This window comes from Crocodylus siamensis, chromosome 2, assembly GCF_052110815.1.
Source record: "Crocodylus siamensis isolate JL-2025a chromosome 2, ASM5211081v1, whole genome shotgun sequence".
In the NCBI taxonomy this organism is placed as follows: Eukaryota; Metazoa; Chordata; order Crocodylia; family Crocodylidae; genus Crocodylus; species Crocodylus siamensis.
In genome coordinates this window covers 208,220,846-208,242,272 of record NC_143396.1, presented here as the reverse complement: position 1 = coordinate 208,242,272, position 21,427 = coordinate 208,220,846, and the positions used below count along the sequence as shown (strand labels likewise).

General features: G+C 40.1%; 1 protein-coding gene across 4 annotated transcripts in view; it reads right to left on the bottom strand.

Annotated features, from left to right (window-relative positions):
* ANO1 (anoctamin 1) overlaps positions 1-21,427 on the bottom strand; it is a 135,878-nt gene that overhangs the window by 42,350 nt on the left and 72,101 nt on the right. For all 4 annotated transcript variants that reach the window (XM_090032895.1, XM_090032892.1, XM_090032894.1 and 1 more), the window contains 4 exons: positions 18,519-18,560; positions 9,852-9,916; positions 7,452-7,586; positions 1,904-2,064 (listed from right to left, as the gene is read on the bottom strand). In XM_090032895.1, coding sequence (XP_089889021.1) covers positions 1,904-2,064; positions 7,452-7,586; positions 9,852-9,916; positions 18,519-18,560 — 403 coding nt within the window. The remainder of the gene's footprint in view (positions 1-1,903; positions 2,065-7,451; positions 7,587-9,851; positions 9,917-18,518; positions 18,561-21,427) is intronic.

The window sequence follows — 21,427 nt, the reverse complement described above, 5'->3', positions numbered from 1 at the left end:
GAGCTTATTTCCTTGGTGGTGTGACTTTGGACCCTGGCACTAATATGTACATATTGTCAATACAAAAATCTTCTGGCATAGAGAGTGTGTGTGTAGCCACTTAGGATCATAGGAAAGTAAGGCTGGAAGGCACCTCACAAGGTCATCTAGTCCAGCCTACTGCTTAAGTCAGGATCATCCCTGGCTAAACTATGTCTGTCTAACCTTCTTTTGAACAGTTCCAGGGATGGAGATTCTATATTTTCTCTATGTAGCCTGTTCCAGTGTTTGACAACCCACATAGTCAGAGAGTTCCTCCTAATCTCCAGCCTAAATTTACCCTGCTGAAGCTTGAGGCCATTACTCTTATTTCTGTCCCCTACAGCCACAGAGAAAAGCCCATCTTCATCCTCTCTATATGGATGAGATATTTGAAGACTGTTATCAAATCTCCCCTCAGTCTTTGCTTCTCTAGACTAAATACCCATAGTTCTTTCAGCCTTTCCTTATAAGTCTTGTCTCCTAAGCCCCTAATCATTTTGTTGCTCTGTGCTGGACTCTTTCCAAATGATCTACATCTTTCTGGAAGTGTGGGTCCCAAAACTGGACATAGTACTTCAACTGAGGCCTTGCCAATGCTGAACAGAAAAAAGAATCACTTCCCTTGATTTGCAAGTGACACTCCTGTTAATACAACCCAATATACTATTGGCTTTTTTTAAAACTAAAGCATGCTCTTGGCTCATTTTCAGCTTATGGTCTACTGTAACCACCAAGTCCTTCTCTGCAGTACTGAAGCCTACTCAGTCATTCCCTAGTCTATATTTGTGCATGTAATCATTCTGTCCCGCATACAGGCCTTTGTACCTGTCTTTGCTGAAGCTCATCTGACTGATAGCAGGCCATTTTCCAGCCTGTCCTTAATCTATAACTTAATTAGGTTTCTTCTTCATTCAAGACCACTGTGAGGCTTCCAAAGCAAGGTGGGACTCGCATGCGCCCTCTCCCAACAAGTAGATATCATGCAGAAAGATGATGCTAGAACTTGGAGTTCAATCTCATCACCAAACTAGTTAAAAAGTATACATCTGCCTTATGCCATTCCCCAGGGGCAATGATCTTGATTAACTATGGTTCTGTAGAGTTCTATATTTCAAGGAGAGAGTTTTTGTGCTAGTTGGGCAATGAATTTCTCTTGAACAGAACTATGGTATGTAATGTTTTTCTGGTACTGTCTGGGCTACTGTCCGCATAGGGAGCCCAGCTGAGATGACTGTAATAACACAAAATTCTTATGAAACACTTTCCAGACTTTATCCAATAAGTTCTTGCAACACTTCTCCAAAGAGCTGATATTAATAAGTCAATCTTAAAGGCGGGAACTAAAGCAGAAATTTTAAGAGGCAAGCTCAGTAGCTTATGGGGGAAGCGTCAGCATCAGACAAATAATTTGAACATAGGAATTTTGGGTTTGTGTTGCTATGCACATGCATGCTTCTGGATAAACTGAAATACACCTAGGAGCAAAAATCAAGAATCAATCATGGTTTGTTCTTTTCAAATCCCCCTTCCAAAAAGTGTGCTATACATCTTGCTGTTAATGTACTAATTTGAAAGCTAGCTCTGCAAATAGATTTTGTTGGCAAGCTGTGCAATCCCCTTAATGAAATTTAGCCATACCACACAGCAGTTTTTCTGACAGAAGCTTACCAATTTCATTTCATATTCATCTGAGCAATTTTCTGAATTTTAGCTTTTAGTCTACAATGTAAATTTAGGGGTGGCACTTTCATCAGAAAAGGATTTAAAAAGGATTTGACATAATCAACTCTCCAAGCTTAAACATATTACTTTGCTTTTTGGTGGTTCTCCTGCTATATTTAAGAGAATTAAAAACCCACATCAAAACCACATATGTTCTTACCCCATAGAGCCATAAAGACAGAGAAGAAGACAGTTGCTGGGTTATCAAAGAGGTGACTTGCGCGAGCAGTGGCACAGGCAGAGCTCATTTTCCAGTAACTGCATGTTTTGTCACATAAAGGACACATGGTGATATTGTTTCTCTGGTCACACATCTCCATGCTGCAATAAAACAAATGCAAAGGTTGAGGTCAAGTCATTTTCCATCCTCCAATTGTCTCTTTTCATCAGTCATCTCATCTCATCTCTCCTCCACACGTTATGTGTCACTTAATGCATGTTCATTCTGAAAGAACCCATTACAGGAGGACTTAGAAGTCCCAGTCAAAATCAGGTCCTTACTATGGCCCCAGGTCCAACTTCCATTCAGGTCAAGTGTTAGGAGGAAATAATTTCCTATGTTAAATATAATGAATGAGTTAGTGCCTATCCTGAAATACTTAATGTATGTAGAGAAGTCATACTAGGGATAGGAGAAAGGAAATATCCCCATTTTACATGTGGGACATTCAGGCACAGAGGGATTAAGTATATAACAGCTAAGAATTGTTTCCAGATCTCCTGAGGTCCAATTTAGTGCCTCAGTAGAACTGCTTCCCCTCTCTACTGTGCTCCAGACTATCCTCTAACTTTTCTTTTTTCTGGCACTGTGATATAAGAGATGTATGACCTTAGAGGAAGGCATTAGATGATAATTTTAGAAGCCTGTTAGATGAAATTGGTTCAGTGTTTTTGGCTTTGTCCTGCACTCCAGTTAATGGGAAAAAGAGACCATCTATTAGTCTAGCCCTAAATTGCTGAATAGTATAAGAAAGAGTACCTGGGATCTGTCATTATTATCACAATATACACGAATCTCAGCTCAATGTTTTTAAAGGGACCTTAACCAAAATGCTAATTTTGTTCTTACAGTTATTTTTAGAGGTAATCACTAGCATTTGAAACTGACAGATTGAAGGGCTAATTCTCTAGTCCTGCTTAACTCAGCTGGACAAAATTGGTGGGGGTATGTGCAAAATTTGCTTTAACTTGTGCCAGTATACAGCATATATTGTAGCAGCCCCTTAGTTGCTCTGTGTAATTTATGACTGGCTGTCTTTGGTTCCTAGCAACATTCTAGCACCCAGAGCAAAGAGACAATGTCCCCTCAGAACATCCTTATTTTGGTGGCTAGCTAGGGTTAGCAAAAGAGCAGGTTTGTCGGCTTTCTACCACCAGAGGTTCTCTCCATTAGAGATGTCTTTTAAGCTAGGGACAGAAATTACACACAAAGTGATCAGAAACTGGTTCAAATCTGTAACACAACAGAAGTTCAGGGCAGGAAAACCACTTTCAAAGTGGCCAAAACTGGTTTGAGTTAAACCTGGATGGATGTAGTATCAGACTTAACTGATTTTGGTTAATTGGTTTATTGAACATTTGTCCAAGATCCCCTACCAATTCAAGTAAAGTCACAGGGCTCAGATAGAAGTGTAGCTCCCTGCTGTAACTGAGAATGTTTTGCAAGAAGCGTTCTGAGTTACAATCCCCTGGAACAAACAGAAGTTCACTGTTGGTTCTAGGAAGCAGGGGAATCTAGCAACAGCCCCTGCTCCCTGCTAGGCTGCAAAGTTTTCAGAACGGGAGGGGGGAAAGGGAGTGGAGGGAGCTCATTCTAGCGGTTCCCCAGTCAGCACTGGAGGGTTGGATAGGTGAATTGGAGCCCCCCACCTTCCAGTGGAGGCTGAAAAACCCCCAGACCAAACTCCCTTCATTGTCTTTCCCCACTCCCATTCTGAAAACAGTGATAGGCTGGGAGGCAGCCGAGATCCAAGTTACAGAAGATGCTCTGTTCTGAAACGTCTTCATCTGACCCCGCAATGAGAGACCAGATTTTTACCTGATCAGCCATTTTTGAAGCTGTCTGCAGCTGTGCACTTGTGTTTGGTTATGGCTATAAACTGCTTTCTGTGGCCAGATTGGGGGAAAATTGTTACTTCTGTCAGTGCCCATGGTCCCCCAGCATTCCAAGAGGCTTTGCACCTCCCCTGCAAACCCCCTCTTGCAGAGTGGATGAGCTAGCCTTGGCCCAAGCTGTCTGCTCTAGCCAAGCAGGGAGGTGTACTCTAGTGCCCCCCAGCTTCTGGCCTGGGCCACTGCAGACATGTGGCTACATTTTTGGAATCAAAAGTGTACGTCTGTTCACTTGCTTATCAGTTCAAGCTATACAGCTTAGACTGACCTATGAAGATTGAATTGATTCAGTCTCAGGCTTTTTGACTGTCTGTACTTAGCCCTACTCGTCAAGCTGTCTAAATCTTGACAGTTACCAGACTGATACAAGGCCACCTAAGCAGACCAGTCTTTAGATATACAATTACTAGACCTGCAGTATAGGTATTCTTATTTCTTGTCCATATCTAAATTCTACAGTTGATTATGTACTTGATCATAGAAGAAAAACTGGAGATGCAAAATTAGAGGTCTTTTTGAAAATTTATAATGACTACATAATTACATTATTTAGTTACAATATAGTAGGGCCCTGTATGTTAGTGATTTGGCCACACTGCCTATACATTCTTGTTTTGTCTCCGTGTATGCAGTAGGTATGTATTATTTCGACAGACAGCGTTAACATCCACCATCTGTGGAATGATCTTGCTATACCAATGAAGTTTTGCTTGGGTTTTTTAACATTATTAAATAAATTGCTCTACAATTATGAAAAAAGACACCTACAACAAATCAGCCTGAATCATTATTTCAGAACAATTCCTAGCAAGAGTTTGCTGATGGTTCTTAATTTTTTTATCACATCTAAACATTTTAGGTTTAAATTAAGTAACAGAAACAGAAGTAATTGCAGGAATAAATACGAATAAAGTACTAACAACATGCTAAACCATGCCCTTTTTTGTCTACAGGCTATTTTGGATAATCTCTTTTTAACATATCTGTTTTCCAGGTTCTACTTTCTGAGGACATGCTATTTGTTTTGTACATATTTCAGCTTCCCATATTGGAAAACAACTCTTAGATGAATGTTTTGCCATGAATATTGCAAATATTTATTCCATATCAGGTAGACTGATGGCCCTGTACAACTCATCTTATTAATTAAATATTGCAGTGATTCTCAACCAGCATGCCACGAGATTCTTTGAAGGTTGAGGAGATGGCTCAGGTATGTAGGCAGTAAGCAGGCAGATGTAGGTTCAGGCTTGCCCCTGCCTAGCCCCTCTGCAAAAAGGTAAGCACTGTAATAAATCAGTATTTGAAATGGGATGTGGCTGAATTCACAAAGTTAAGGAAAGGTGCCTTGAGTCTAATGAAGCATACCTTGAGTCTAAAAAAGGTTGAGAACCACTAGTATATTGTATTGTAAAATAATAATTGGGTGTTAAAATTTTAGTGTGGGTGAACACCAGTAACTCAAAACAATTTTCCTTTCTATATTCTGGATTTTGAGACCTCAGTTCTGAAACCTGCAGAACTCCACTATTTAATAGAAACAGAAAGTAGCCATATCTTCCCTGTTAGTGACTTCCTTGTTGTGAAGGAATCCTCATCACATTTACAATACTTCTAGTAGAAGAACTAGGCTGGGGAAGGGATGGAAGTGTAGCCAGAACACTATGTTCTGGCAGTTGTGAACCAGCAGATAGGCCCTAGACAGACAGAGTAGATTAATGAAGTCTATGAAACTGAGGCTGGCATAGAATCAGTCTTGGGACTGAGAAGCTGCAGGCAGCTTTCTGGCAACTTGGCTTGTGTTTTACCCAGTCTTGGACTTTAATGGCAAAACACTTTTACATGTATGTAACATTTTATTTGGGGTTTCTAGCTGCTTTAATCATACTGCAGAAGGAAAATCCATATAAAATTCTATAATAACCTATATTTTTGTGCTGTAAACTAATCATATTTATTAAGAACCATGTCATTTTGGATGACAAATAAAACAAACCCCAGGAAACTAAACACCTCTCATCATTCATCCCCAGACTGATATGACCTATTTCTGATCAAACATATGGAAGTTTTTTGACGCAGCAGAAATTATAACAGTTTGAGACTCAAGAGTGAGGCTTTCTTAATTCTCCAACTGTTGACAGAGGCATTTTAGACCTAATTTATACAAGATTTATAGAAGGCTTAAGATCAATCATACCTTTACTGCACTAGCTAAGAAAATTAACTGCTGCAAAACCTTTGCCAAATGATCAGATATGAGCACACTTATTCATTAAAGCCCAGATTCTGAAAACTTGCACACATTTAGGTTTGGACATCTGAGTAATCACATTAGGTCAGATCCATATAGCTCTTACTTTTGCCTTGGCTTTGATGCCTAAAACCTAGGTGCCCCACTACAGAAAGATGATAAAAAATTGATATAATTATGTGCCTAGGATCCTTGTGAAATCCAGTCAGGGAGGAGACAGGTGCATTCAGAGTGCCTAAGCACTGAACAGAAAGGCACTTGCTGCAAGTGAATAGGGAACACCAGGTGCAGCAGCATATCTGAACCTCTGCTCCTTTTTAGAGATAAGATGTCTATTTTAATTGTTCACATTTGGTTCCTTTGTCATTTTGAGATTCAACTCAGCACCCAGTCTTTACTTTTGCATGAAGGGGTGAGCTAAATCTGGTGTCTCCCTGTGGCCTCAGTAGCATAGTTCTTAGTGTGCTTGCCACCAATGTGGGTATGGCAAGGGATATTTCCAATTACTTCTAGACTTGTACTCTAACCACAAGGCTAGTAAGAGATGGATAGCCTATCTTGCCCTGCCTCTTCCATTCTGTAATTAACTGCATAGTTGCTGTCAGTATCAAAATGTCAGCAGGTTTGCTCTCCAACCATCTCAAGAACTGTAACTTAAACTACTTCATAGAACCCACCTAGTTTGCAAAAGAGTTTAGGCAGCAGTTAGGCACCAAGGCTGCTAACTCGGATTACTTCTGGGACCTAAATGGAGGTGCCTAATAAGTTAGATTACCTAAGTGATTAAGCAGGACCAACCCCAACTAGATCATTCCAGTCAAGGCTTTATTGATCCAGACCTTACCAACTCCACTACCTCTCTAGGTAAACCCATTCCAGTGCTTCACCACCCTCCTAGTCAGGAAGTTTTTCTTAATATCCATCCTATTCAGTGAGAGTAACTACATGCATAAAGTTAAGTGACATGTGCAGCTATATCATGGTCACCTGTGTGTGAAATTCACTCCAACACAGAGGAACAAGGCTTGTATTAGAATTGTGTAAAAAAGATCTCGTGATTGACAGAATAGGGAAAACCATGGAAGACAACAGTGGAGATAGAACAGGGTTTGTATGCAACTTTGGGATGAAGATCCGTTGATTCTGTCACACTGTGCAAGTGAAGCAAAATGGTTGTTACCCATGTAAGCTGGGGAGTAGAAGATTTTATTGTCTGAACCCCATATATCATCAACAAAAACTCAAACTATTGATGTAATGATTTTAGTTGCTTTCATATACACATACATCATTTTTTAAGGAAATGAGTGTATGCATGCGTATGCATGAACATTTTTGTTACCTTGGTATGTTCTCATCCACAGTTGCACAGCCATACAGGAATACAATAATCCCTACAATAGAAGCTGGAATGAGCATTTGTGTGTAAACTCCCAGCCAGGCAAAATATAGTCCAATCTTCTCTCCAAAATATTTTCTGAAATACATTGAGGAAAGAAGTGTGATACATCTGCTATTTCTTAGAATATATCATAGCTAAAATTATAAATAACAGACTGGCTGAACTTAAAAGTAAGGTCTGTTGACATCCTCAGTAGAACCAAACTTTTGCCTTTCTGTTGCATACACCAATACCTTCAAATTTTCTGTGAAAACAAATCACTCTAAACTTATATTTTGCTCTCATCTTCTCTGAAGAGTTTACTTCATAGACTTTCAAATCTGAACAGCAACAGCGTTAATCAATAGTGATTAAGAATACGAAGAGTATACATTCTTTTCTGAATCAGAATTTCTCCCTGAATTGTGTTTTGAATATACTGGGAAGATACGGCCAACACTAGAAAAGTTAAGTAGTTTTCAAAAAAATAATCTTTTCCTTCTCTTGCTGATCATACTAAACTAGTAACTCAGGATATGGATATATATATATATATATATAAGTTATCATTAGGTAAACTAAGATCTGAACTTACAGTGTTAACTATTATTCCAGCATGCTCTCCCTTAACTGCAGTAAATGCAAGGTAGTAAATGCCCAACTTCACTGCACCTTTTCCTTAGGGTAGAAATGGACACATGGGCTGCTAGAGGATGCAAACAAGCATTTGCCACACTCAGCCTATGTCTAGGTGTCTTACTTTAAGTTGCCTATACCTATACCGAGAGTGACACATGCAGCTGTTTGCTGCTCCTAGGAGCAATGTGGGGAGTCTGATGCAAGTAACTCAGGGTGGGAGAAGGGGTAGGTGGGATGGAGGGGGCTAGCAGGTCTACAGGGGAGAGGGGATTGGTGTGTCCACAGAGTGGAGGGTCAGGAGGATAAGAATAGCTCAGTCAGAGACAACAGGGTGTGAACAGCACAGCCCCAGGGCAGATAGGCTTTCCTAGGACTGCTCTGCAAATATGTACAGGCATTTGTGAGATCAAGTTAAACCTTTCTTGGATTAACTCAGTTTCACTCTAAGTTAGTGCACCTATTCAGAAGAACTAATTTAGATCAGGTGCACCATTTCTGGGTGATTTAAGCTCTCTTCATGCCTGTGCAATTGGATCAATTAGATCAATTTAATCCTGGTTAGGGTGATCAAAATGGAACACCTGTACATACCCATAGTGTACAGGTCTTGCTGGAATATTGATTAATATAAACATTTGTTCAGTACATATACAGCTCATATAAAAGCTCTGGTACAGCACTGACCAAAGCAGGCTTGAAAATTGACCTTGTGTGCATCAGGTCTTAAATTTGAGGATTAGGCTTAGATTAGCCCCCCCAAAACAGTCAACTGATAAAACTGAATTCTTAAGGCTGGTGCCAAAGTCCAGGACACACAAGAAAATTACAGGACATACAAGAAGTAGGGAGGTCTGGTAGAGATGTTGGTGTTTGTTATATAGACGTCCAATACAAAGAGTTGTTTTGATCATGTTAAAAAAAGGCCTGTAAACCTTTGGAATTTTGAATAAGGGATCACACTATACAAGATGGGTCTGTGGCTTACCAACAGCATCCAGGGCTAACTTTGCAACCTGCTGGACATGAGCGTTAGTAAAGAGATGCTTTGCAATGAATAAACCCGAATGAGCTTTTGCCACCAAACCAAGTCTATGGCCCTTTTTTGTATAACACTGGGGTCTCCAAGGGAACACACAACCTGCAGCAGCAGCACAGACAACACTCTGACAAAGCACTCATATTCAGAAAGCTACACTGACCAAGAGAATGGAGGGCCACATAGTGCAGCAATTCACCCCACTTACCCTGCAATCATTCATTCACACAGCTGCACTTGTAAACGCATCTTCCAGAAGAAATTACTTACATGGGATGCTGTGATCATATAATTCACTAAAAATCTGCTTATCACATGAATTGGGCCTCTATCTAGTAGTCTAAGGCACCTGCCTCTATAATATTTTCAGGTAAGTATACAGGAACACTTTCCAAGCCTCGCAGTGTTCTACTTCATGTTATTCTTAGATAATCAGCACATCTGGTGAGAGACCTAGTGGTGTCCCTTCCCTAGCCAGTCCTGCTCACTCTCTGGGAGCATCAGTTGTCTTCTAAGAATAAGGGTTTTGCCTTTGTTCAGCACCTCACCACAGATAACTTTCCACTATCACAGTCCCATGGCACAGGAAGCCAAGCAGACCCTGTGGATATGATCAGGTCCTTTATGTGTACAAAGAATCAATTTATGTTCATGGACACGAGATGTCCTTCAAGGGATGCTCTTACCTCACCAGGTCAATTGGCTGATATTTATAAAAGACTCCATAGCTTGCCCATTCCTCAAATAGGAGCTGCAAAAGAAATGAAAATGGAAGTTAAAGCTAAGGCCCTATATAAATGTACAGTTTCTACTTTTGCTGATTTCCCAGTTTGATCTGGTTTCACCATTTTGTGGTTTCACATACCTCAATCACCCATATATACAGTCTGCATTAAATATAAAAAACAAGCTTGAAGGTCTAGCACTCTGTGTACTACAGTGATGAATACTAGTGCATTAAAAGGCTTTTCAACAACAGGATTGATGGATAGATGTAAAGGGGAGATAATGGGGAGAGCAGCTCCAGTTGTATGATTTGTAGCAAACCTTTAGCAGAATGGATGCGGATGTAAAGTATGACCATTCTTTGAGTTATTAGGGAGAACAAACTAGAATAAACTGGCTTGCTGTTGCTGCACTAATATTTTGCTTCCGCAGAGGGGAAGTAGACGGAAGTGTCCAAGCAAATTGCATGTGAGAGCTTCTAACTTAAAACAGAATATAATGATCTTCGCTTATTATCTTTGGTCAGGATTTGGGCCAAAGATAATAAAAGGTCACCATTAGTGACTCACAGAATTAAATACTCACAAAACATATTCATCCAAGACCTTCATTTTATTACATTATTTACTTCATAAACAAGATAAATAGCACTTTTCAGCTTTGATTCTTCCTGGTTCAGTCCAACTAATGGAGTGAACAAAGATATATGTTCTGGGCAATAAATTTATGGATACAATAAACTATGTTTATTAGCTACTTGGCATACTTCTTCCCTCAAAATAACAGCTCTGATACAAAATTGCTATTGATTTCTGTAAAAGTTCTTTGCCAGAACAGGGAAGACAAAACCCAGGTTTCAAAGATGTACTTGTGAATTTAGATATCCATTTTTGTTATTTCTCACTAGCTTGACATGGATATAAAAGTAGATAGCAGCAATTCACCAAAGCCCATAGTAGCAATAAATGGAGTTGTTTAAACTGTTATTTATAAAATCCTTGCTGATTCTGCTGTTTTGTCATTTTTAAAAGCACAGGATGACTCTTGTCAAGAGATTTCTGTAAAGGCAACTTTTGGCAAGAAAAACCTAGAATCTAGAACTTGATTAATTTAACCTGTGAGAAGTTTCAAATTCTGAAAAAAGCAAGATTATTCTTTAAATTGGCCATTAACTAGACCTTTTCTCCTCTTTGTCTTTAGTTTAGAATACCATCTACTGCTGCATATACATATTGTAGCTGCTGTCAGTAATAAAGGGAAAAGTATTTGATTTGCAGTAACAACAACCTTTAATATTTAAAACTACACTCCATTTAGAAGGATATGTTTTTAGTGTTTATTGTGGAAAAGTAATCTGCTTAATAAGGTTGGGAGGCTTCCCAGCCATATGAATTATGTTTGCGCCAACAACTTTTAAACTACTGTAGACTCATGTTCATAGCAAAGAAAACCAGATATGTGAAAATGCAGTACTGGTAGCCCAATTTATATATGGTTGCACTGAACAAACTTCCGTTATATTCAGAAGCACTTTATTCAGATGCAGAGTGGATCAATTTAAGTCAACGTTATTTAAATTAGCAATTTTAATCATGAAATAAATCACTAAACGGAAAGCCTCCTTTAACATGACTGGATTTTCAATAACTTTTCTATTTCTATTTAGTTATTTTCTAAAGACAGGTGTATTTTCACTGGTTGATAGAACCCATTACTACATATATATATTTGCAACCAGAGATTTTCCATCATTTTTGGTACATCTTTTTTACTACTTAAGAAAGAACACTATAACTATATACCATTTAAGCAATTACATAGCATAATATTTATTTTCAGAATCTTATTACTTTTATGTTTTTCTATGTTAATGAAATGGTGAATGATATGCAGCTTACAAGGCACTACAGGATTGAACCTCTAATACAGTAAATGGTCGCAAAAATAAACTTCCCCTTCCTCCCTCCACTTCAATTATTTCTTTATATAGAAAAGCATAAATCCTGTAGCACAGAATTTTGATAGAGGCTCTTCTATTCAGCATATTTATATTTACTGAAATGTTTTATGAAATTATTAATTTAAACCTTAATATATTTGCATTCAATTCATACTTTAAACAAGTTTATCTTTTGAAAATGAAAAATGATTAGAACTTAAACAACACAAAAAAAATCAGATTAAAAAGAATAGTAGAGATAACTTAACCCTGTTGAGATAACTAGTCCTACTCTAACCCAATGGGGCTTCTCATGATGGACTCCAATGTAGAAAGTGCAACTTAAAGCACTAGCTTTTGAATAAAGGCAGTTTTCTGTTTGCTAACAAAGTATGTATAAACATACTCACTTTAGCATTGGTAGAAGATTTCTACCTCATCCTTATCATAGACTATTTCAACTTTTTGTTGAAGAGAAAAGGATATCTGTTCTCAAGCAAAAATATTTTAGTTTACCTTTTTTTGGCTAAATTTTCACTTTTTGTTCAGAGTACACATGAGTTTTATGATATTTTTCATTCGATGAAAATCTAGTTTTCCACTAGAAAAAAAAGTTTTAATGGTTACTTTTCCCCCCAATCCTACAGTATGCAAAGTTCTACAGGGCCAGAGTCTGCTCTCTTTCATCATCTGCAATTTCCATTGAAGTCGATTATAATTTTATATGAAAATGAATTAAATAATGCAGCTGTGAGAAATTGTAAAATATAGCTCCAGGTTGAGGTTTCAAAAAGTGCTTAAGAGACTTAAGAGCATAAATCCTATTGATTTTTTAATGACATTTATGCTCCCAAATTGCTTGCCTTATTTAGAAATCTCACCCATGAAAAAAACCCAAAAAAATCAGAAGCCGAGAGGGAACCAAGTGAACTAACTGGAAAAAAAGAGTCTGAGAAAAAGGGAACAGTGATAGACATTATGCTTCTACAAAGGAAAAGATCACACTTTACAGTATTTCCCCACTATTTGGACCTGGGGTCTAAGCAGCTGGGAGGGAGAACAAGCTGTATATGCTCACTTACTGTATTATTCTAATTATAAACTGACCTTTTTCGCCCTCAGGAGAACAATTAAAAAATAAACCTTGATTTGTACTTGGCGCTGACCTATAATTGCAATGATACAGCATTTCCCCTTACCATGGTATGCAGGGAAAAATGGGCATGACCCATAATTCCTGGCTGATAAGACAATACTGGCCAATAAACTACTATCCTGATCTCGAGGAAGGAATATACAGGGAAGATGCGGCTCAGATGTGTGTCTCCACATACCAATGCCATCCTTCCTCCCACAGGATTCTATACCCATACAGTGCAATTTACACATCAACTTTATCAAAAGCAGGTCTTAAAGTCAACACCTCACTCTGAAGTAATAACTATACAAATTATGCAAAGCATTAACTTACACTGGTTCATAGAAGTAGAAGAAGAATTAAATCAGGAAATGTAATGCCCTTCTAACTATTAACTAATTAATTCAACAATAGACTTTTACCTTGTATAGCTTTAAGACACAAGAAGAGCTTTAAAACTAATTACCCTTAGGTGTAGATAAATCAAATTCATTAAATTTGGTCAAGTAAGAATAAATCACAACAGGGTGGTATTTTGTAAAGTCATTATGTTATTTGTATCACTTTATGATGAAAGTTAGCATATCTCGGTCTCCTACATTCCTCCAATGAAATCCAACCCCTACCCACCCCACCCCCAAACTCTGGAAGGCACATGGGCAAACTGATGGCACAATAATGTTCACAAACCTTCCTGCTTTTAACACCCTATCACACTATCACAGAAGCTTACACAATGGAGACTGTTCTTTAAAGAGTTTAACAGTTCTCTCAGGGAATAATTACTAAAGCCCTTCAAAACCTAAATGTTAGGATACAATTTCATGCAAATAAATATAAACCATTTAGAATAAATATATATTTTATTTTGATAAAAACACCTAGGTAGAAAATGACTGCACATTCTCCTCTGTACAAGCCAAATCAATCAATATTTTGAACATTTGAATACAACAGTAATAACACATCTGTTTTAGATACTGAAGACTGAAAGTCAGTTATTTTTCAGTGTCATTCTTATAAATTTTCTCTTTAGATCTTGTTTTTTAATTCATTTGCAGCATTTTTTAGCCAAAAGTTTTATTAATTTGTGTTTGTGAACTATGGGTCAAATTATCAAAAGTGATCAGTAATTTTGGGCACCTCCATTTTTACATGGAGACTTTATAAACAGACTTTATTTTAATCAAGCAAGTGATATGTACTTTTTGAAACCTAGCCCTTTTTGGGTGACCTATGCTGAGCACCAAAAATCCAATGTATCCAAATTACTTGATACCTTTGGAAATAAACTAATTTCAATTTATATTAATATACTTAATAGGGTCTTCATAAAATTTAGCAGATAGATACTCAATTTAAAAGATTTTGTATATTTTTTTTTAGTTTTGGAAAATACTCCAGACTTTAAGATGGACTTATCAACATTTGCAGTTAGTACCCACAGAAACTATTTCATGTTTCCTCTGTTTATCATCCTGGTATTCAAATTGTAGCTTCAAAAATTATCATGAAAAATAAGTGCACTGCCTCTAAATATTTACCTTCATTGCCTTTTTTCAAATCTCCTTTACTTTGTGATAAACAAAGACAGAAGGACTGGGCCAGTATTAAATTAGATTTGTGAAAGATTCAAGAGTATAAAGGCTTGCCAAAAAAACTATTTGGAGAAACAAGAATCAGACAAGGTAAATATTTCAGAATATATACAGTGAACTTGAGAAATAAATGAACCTTGGAAAGATATTAATAAAGAAGCTAATCTGAAGGCTTTGAGGAAATTTCGTACCTCCTGCTTTTGTTTGAAGAACCTGTTCTTCAGTAACAAAGAAATACATATATACTATCTTAACTATAAGTATCTGGTGATAGGAAAACAATAGAGAAAGCTGTTCATGGGAATGGAAATTAGGAATTTGAGCCTGAATCCTGATCCTGCCACTAATATTCATATGCAACCTTGTTAAATCACTGATATCTAACTTTCCAAAAATGCCCTTTGAGGCTGCGTTTCTCAGAAATGGACAGATATACCATAATATAAGGTCTGCTCTGCTTGCTTGCTCCTTTTCTCAGACTCCCTGTCCCTCCCATTTCTCACCTGCCATGACTTTGATATTTTTTGTTGGTGGGGAGTAGGAAGTCCTCAGACCAGTAGCAGCCCCACGATTAACCTGATTTGTCCAGTCAGGCCAGTTCCCCTACCCAAGTCTTTTGTCCACCCACACCTAGAGTGCTCCCTCTTTAAAGGGCTGCTGTCACAGGTGTCTGAGTCTGTTGGGCCTCAGCTATCATAGCATAGGCCCCCGTTTTCTCTCTGGCCACCCCTCACCTCGATGCACTAATTAAGACCTCAGCTTCTGTAGTATAGGTCTAGCCTTGATGGCAGCCCACACCTTTGGGGTTTCATTTCAGTATGCTAGTTCCTGCTTTGGGGCTTGAAGCTGTCTTTTAGCCCTTACAGCAGGGGGCATACCTTGGCACCCCTGTTTGTGGCCTCCTCCACTCCCTGTAGCCACAACCTGGTCCTCTGGTCACAAGCCCAAACTGAACAAAAAAACACAAGTCAGCTGCTTCAAAACAAAACAAGTACAGGTTTCCCTTGCCAGCCACGGGGGTTAGGTCCCTGAAAGTGACTGGCAAAACTGGCAGGGCTGAGGAAGCAGGGGCTCTGGGTAGTGGGTGAGGAGCACCAGCAAGGCTGTGGGGCCTGTGGGGGTGGGAAATGAGTAGTCTCCCTCCTTGGGTAAGTGCTGCACACAGGCCTTACCTGCTTAGGAGACTTCTCCCTAGCTTCCCTGGGAGGCTTGTGTGCCTGTATGTCTTCAGTAGCACCTGTGCTCTTGAGAGCGCCTTTTCCGGATGCAGCTTTTTCTTGTGTGGCCCCAGGCTGAGCTCACGTCCCCCAGTCTAATCTCCTTTCAGACGTATGACTGGGTCTCCTGCAGTGACTCATTAGCTTCCTGGTTTTATCAATCCTGGTCCACCTGTGCTGCTATTCTTAATTCCTTACCTCTCAAGCCCCATTAATAACAAGGGCAGGGGGTCCCCGTTACATATGTCCACCCCCTTCTTTCAGTCTCGCTGGGGAGGGGGTGAGGCCATGCCCCTTTCCTTCAGTCTGTGAGGTTCCATCAGATCATCATTGGGTCACTCGTCTGCTAAGTAATATTTGTCCATCTAATGTCTTTATTGCCTGCCATGCTTCTGAGGGCTGCTGGAATGTCACTTACCCAAGGGCTTTTTCTCTACCCCTCTGGCTACTCATTTTATGCAGCCAGCTGTCCTAAATACCTCCTTTAGTGCCCACCATTTTGCTTTGGGGCTTAGGTTATTTGCCATGATGGTGGCCCCAGATCTAACCTCTGGCTAGGCCCTGTCCTGTGTGGCAGTATCTACATATACCCTTTTTGATGCTGCAATGGTCTGGGCACCTCCCTATCTTTCTTCAGCTGATCAACAGTTAATTGGTGGGGCTCACCACTCTTTTTTCTTGCTCTTCCATGAAATGCAGTCCATGTTTTCATGTTGATTTCTGGATCAGTGATTTACAATAAACCTATAAGGTTGTAGGGTAAGATACCAGTGAATAAGGCATGGCCTTTCATTTGTTGGAGCCATTTTAGTGGGGCATTGTTGGTCACCATGGGAAACCTCCTTCCTAGTAGGTAGTACTGTAGGGCCTCCATGAACCATTTTATGACTGGACATTCCCTCTCTATCATTGCATATGCCCATTTATGATTGCATAGCTTGCAACTGGTATAGGCCACTGGAACTTCATCATCCCCTTGTCTTTGTGATAGCACAGCGCTGATGGAAATGTTGGATGCATCAGTCTGTATCATGAAGGGTTTCTTGAAATTTGGGGCATATACCAGTGGTTGTAAATGAAAGGCTTCTTTCACCTGATAGAAGGCCCTGTGCACTTCTAATACCCAATTCATTAGCCTTTGAAACACTGCTGCTGTACTGCATAGCCTGACCAAGTCCTCTGGTCACAAATCCAAACCAAACAAAAAAAAAAATCACAAGCCAGCTGCTTCGTAAGAAGACAAGTAGTCTCCCTCCTTGGGTAAATGCACACAGGCCTTACCTACTTAGGAGTCCTCATCCCTGCTTCTCTGGGTGGCTTGTGTGCATGCCCATCACCAGCAGTGACTGCACTCTCAAGAGCTCCTCTCCCCACTGCAGGCTCCCCTTGGCCCTGGCTAAAATCCCCCTGCCTAATCTGGCCAATTCTTTTTTAAAGAATACTTGTTTTCTGGTCAATGCTATCTGTGGGATGCTTGCAAGTGGCCAGGATAGACAATGCTTTAACAGGTTGCATTACATTTTATTAAAACTTGAAAGTTTTTGAAAATTTTCATGAAAAAATAAGAGCATTTGTCTCATCCTAAAATAACCAACAGGAAAAAGAGAGAAAGCAAGCCACCTCAGAATAATATGTGCTGATTCAGAGAAGTGGCTTGAACCAAAGTATTATAACCATAAAAACAGTCTTTTCCAACAGTGGCGTAACAAGCAGAGTTGCTGCGGGAGAGCAAGGAGCTGGAGGGAGCATGGGTGAGGCATGGGATCAAAGAGCAGGGCTGAAGGGTCATGTGTGGGTTCTGACATGGGGCAAAAGGGGCAGGGGGAGGGGTAGCACTCTTACAGATGCTGGGAACTCCACAGTCCTAACTGAGCTGCTGTTACTGGCACGCATGCTCTGCCTGCCCCTGCTGTTGCTCTTAAATCAGCAGCAGCAGCTGCCAGAGAATGTTTTGGAGTTCCCAGCATAGGTATACTGCTAGGACATGGACTCTACAGGGGTGGTGGGCAATTCCAGCACCCCTCTTAACTTGATGACTAGGGTAAGTTCCCCCCACGGTCACTCCTAGTTACAAGGTTGGGATGTCACTGAGAGTCTCCCATATGCCAGGCAACTGACCTAACTGTTGGGCTACAACCTATCCTCTCTCTCTCTCTGCCTTCATTCTGGACCTACAAAAACTAATATTTTACTTTTAAAAAGTTTAGATAAATTAGTATTTTCTGATGAAAAACCATTTCCTCTATCCCATAGCAGAAAAACATCCCTTAGCACTTCAAACACGAGATAACACATATCCTAAAAGTAACTTTTAGTCTTCCTCTAGGTAAAGAACCTACCTGAAACAGAAATTAAAATGAGGCCTAATATTGCCAGTGAGTAGCTCTATTAAATTCTATTGTATTTCTGTGAGTAGCTATATTGAATTCAGTATGGTTATTTTTGAAGTGATATACTCTTTAATGCAGGTTAGGATATCAGAATCTGACTGACCATGCCTGCATGTTGGTTAGCTAGAAGTTACATTATGACTGTTTAAGAGCATTTAAAATGTATGCTGACATTACTTTTACTAACACAGCATGAAATGCACCATTATTATATATGGAAATTTATGCACTTGTACTGAAAAGCATTGGCTGCCTTTCCATGATACTTTCTGTAAAATCTTGGCAAATGTCCAGATCCCAACAGGTGACTCTTGAGAACTTGCTGAATTCCCTATATCAACTTACTTTTCTGTCATTGAGTTCAACATTGTCACCTTCATAGTCACCCTTTAAAAAAAGAAAGTCTGCATCATGAAACAAGTCGCACCCAGTGTTGTTATGCATCTAACATACCATGCATCTCATGCACTCACTGCATCAAAACAGAAAAGCAATTTGTAAAATAATAATAATGTATTTTATGAAGTCACATTGTCATAGCACATTTTCTCTTTTGTCACCAAGCACATAAAAAAATAGTAATGAAGTCAGCCACTGGCTAAAGTGAATGAATAAGTGATAAAAATAGCCCAAAAATTTAAAGGGAAGGGATATGGTATATCAGTTGCAATTGGGGTTTAGCTCAGTCCATGTTAGAGAGAACAGGCCAGCTGAGAAGGCTGATCCATATTCAAACCAAAGTTCATAGGTGATTAGATCTGAGGTTTTGCTTTTGGGCCACTTCTAAGGTGATACATAACAGAATAAAAGAATTTGTGACCAGCCATTAGTATCATAATATGTTCTATTATGCCATATCCAATAGGACATGGAATATATCTCATAAGTATATACCAAACATGACACAGAAGAATGTTAATATGTACATTTAGTAGAATTTATTTAATCTTTCTAGATTTCTAAATGATATTTGTAGTTCAAGAGAGCACAATACTTTCAAATAAGTACCAGACCAAAGGACCTGTTCTTATCTTAGTTAGGCCCCACGTACATGTTATACTTGAGGTGCAATTAACCAGTTAATCCTGGGTGCTTCTGCAACTGGGAGCCTGGGTCAGGTAATAGGGCTCTCAGCAGCAGATGTGCACGGTGCACCTCTGCAGTTGGGAGCCCTATCAGTTGAGGGGGCTCCCAGCCACAGGAGCTTATTTCTTGCCAGTGCAGGGGGTGCCCAGGATCAGGCTTCCCCTGCAACAGCATTAAGGCGTGATAGGATCTGATCCATAATCTCACAATTATGCCTCCTGCCATGCCCATTAGGGGTGTGTGCAATGGGCCATATTCAATTCAGATTCAACCCAAATTGGGGATACTGATTTGATTCATTGGTTTGGATTCACTTTCCCTGATTTGATTTGGCTGAATCCAAATCTGAAGATTCGATGCTGATTTGGGGAATCAGTGATTCGACCATAGACACAGCGTTAGATGTTTTTTTTTACATACCTTGAGGTACCAGGCGCAGAACATGAGTGCTGCAATGGTGGGGCAGATGGAGCATCCCACAGGAGCACGGGGGAGGGCCCCTGCATGCTCAGTGGCAAACCCGGAAGTGGACCAGAAGTACTTCTGATCCACTTCTGGGTCCACCTTTGAGTGTGCAGGGGTGCCCCTCTGTGCCCCCGCTTGGCTTGGTGATTGGCCACGGGGGGACTCTGGGTACCCTCCCAGACCTGGGAGGTACCAGTCACTGAACCATGGGTGACCCCCAGCATGCTCCCCAGTGGTCCCATAAGTGCTTCTGGTCCACCTCTGACTCTGCTGCCAAGCACACTGGGGATCCCTCTGCTTTCCTGTGGGATACTCCATCCGCCCCAGAATCTCAGCATTCATGAACCTCCCGGTACCTTGAGGTATGTAGAAAAAACATTTAAAGCTGTGTCTATGTCCGAATTGTTGAATCTTTCCAAATCGATTTGGATGGTTCTGATTCGATTCTGCGAGATTAAAGAGTCACCTGATTCTATTCGGATTAGCAGATTTGGCCACCAAATTGGGCCGAATCTCCACCAAATTGAATCAGGGACCAAAGCTTCACACAGCCCTAATGTGGCATGGCATTAGGTGTGATTGTGTGGATTGAGCATACAATCCCATCATGCCTTTATCTGCACATGTAGAGGGGTCCTTACCCCCATCCCACACCATTTAATCCCTTGAAAACCAAAGTCATAATAGCCATTTACAACTTTAAGTCTGGATAGTATCAAGTTAACATCCAGCCTTTCTGGAGCTTTCCCTCAAAATACCAGCTATTTATTTAGATAATGCATCTTTCACCATCCCACTCCCTGGAGGGTGATTCCCTAGCTCTTTTTTTTAAATTTAAATAACGGCCACCAAGCAGCTCTAGGGGATCACCTGGTACAGGTTCATACCAGTGCAGAAGGGTGAAAGGTTGTCTATAAGGTTCCTTACTGGTCCCTGATCCTGCTAATCTCTACTGGGGCCATAAAGTAAATTATTTGGAAAAAAATGAAGTTGTGATGAGGACCAGATCCCTTTGCTTATATAAGCAGTCTGGTTAAATACTAGAGTTTACACTCTAATTTGTTTCATGGGGTGCATCTACACATGACATTTACTGCGCAGTTGACTAATTAACTGTACAATAAACATCTCAGGGTCTACACATTTGCTTCTATTAGGCTGGAGTACACTAATAAACTCTGCAGCGGAGTAGTACTTGTAAATAGAAGTCCTAGCCTTCCACAGAGTTTTTTCACATGCAGCAATGCACATGTAGATGCTGAGCTGGCTGGCTGGGGCACAAGGGTGCTTCAGTGTGGGTGCTGCCTGCCAGCTAGCTGCACATTAATGTACCTTATGCCCCAGGCAGTCCCTCCACAGCACATTGAACCTAGTAGAAGCAGCCCTGGGCTGGCAGGCTGACCCCTGGGTCCCTTGCCAGCAGGGACTGCTGCAACCCAGCTCAACGTGCTGTGGTTCGGGCACACATGTAAACTATACGCCCAGGAGCTTCCCAGGAGCAATAAACTGCAGAGCAATAAGCGTGTAGATGTTCTATGGTGACAATTAAAACCCTGAGTATGAAGTTATTCCTTCTTCACAATGGCAACTGATCACATACACAATCAACAACATTCATTATATTTGCTCGGGCATGCCTGGGGGATTTAGACCAGGAAACTAGCCACTTGGAGCCACAGAAATAAATATATATCCCAACAAAG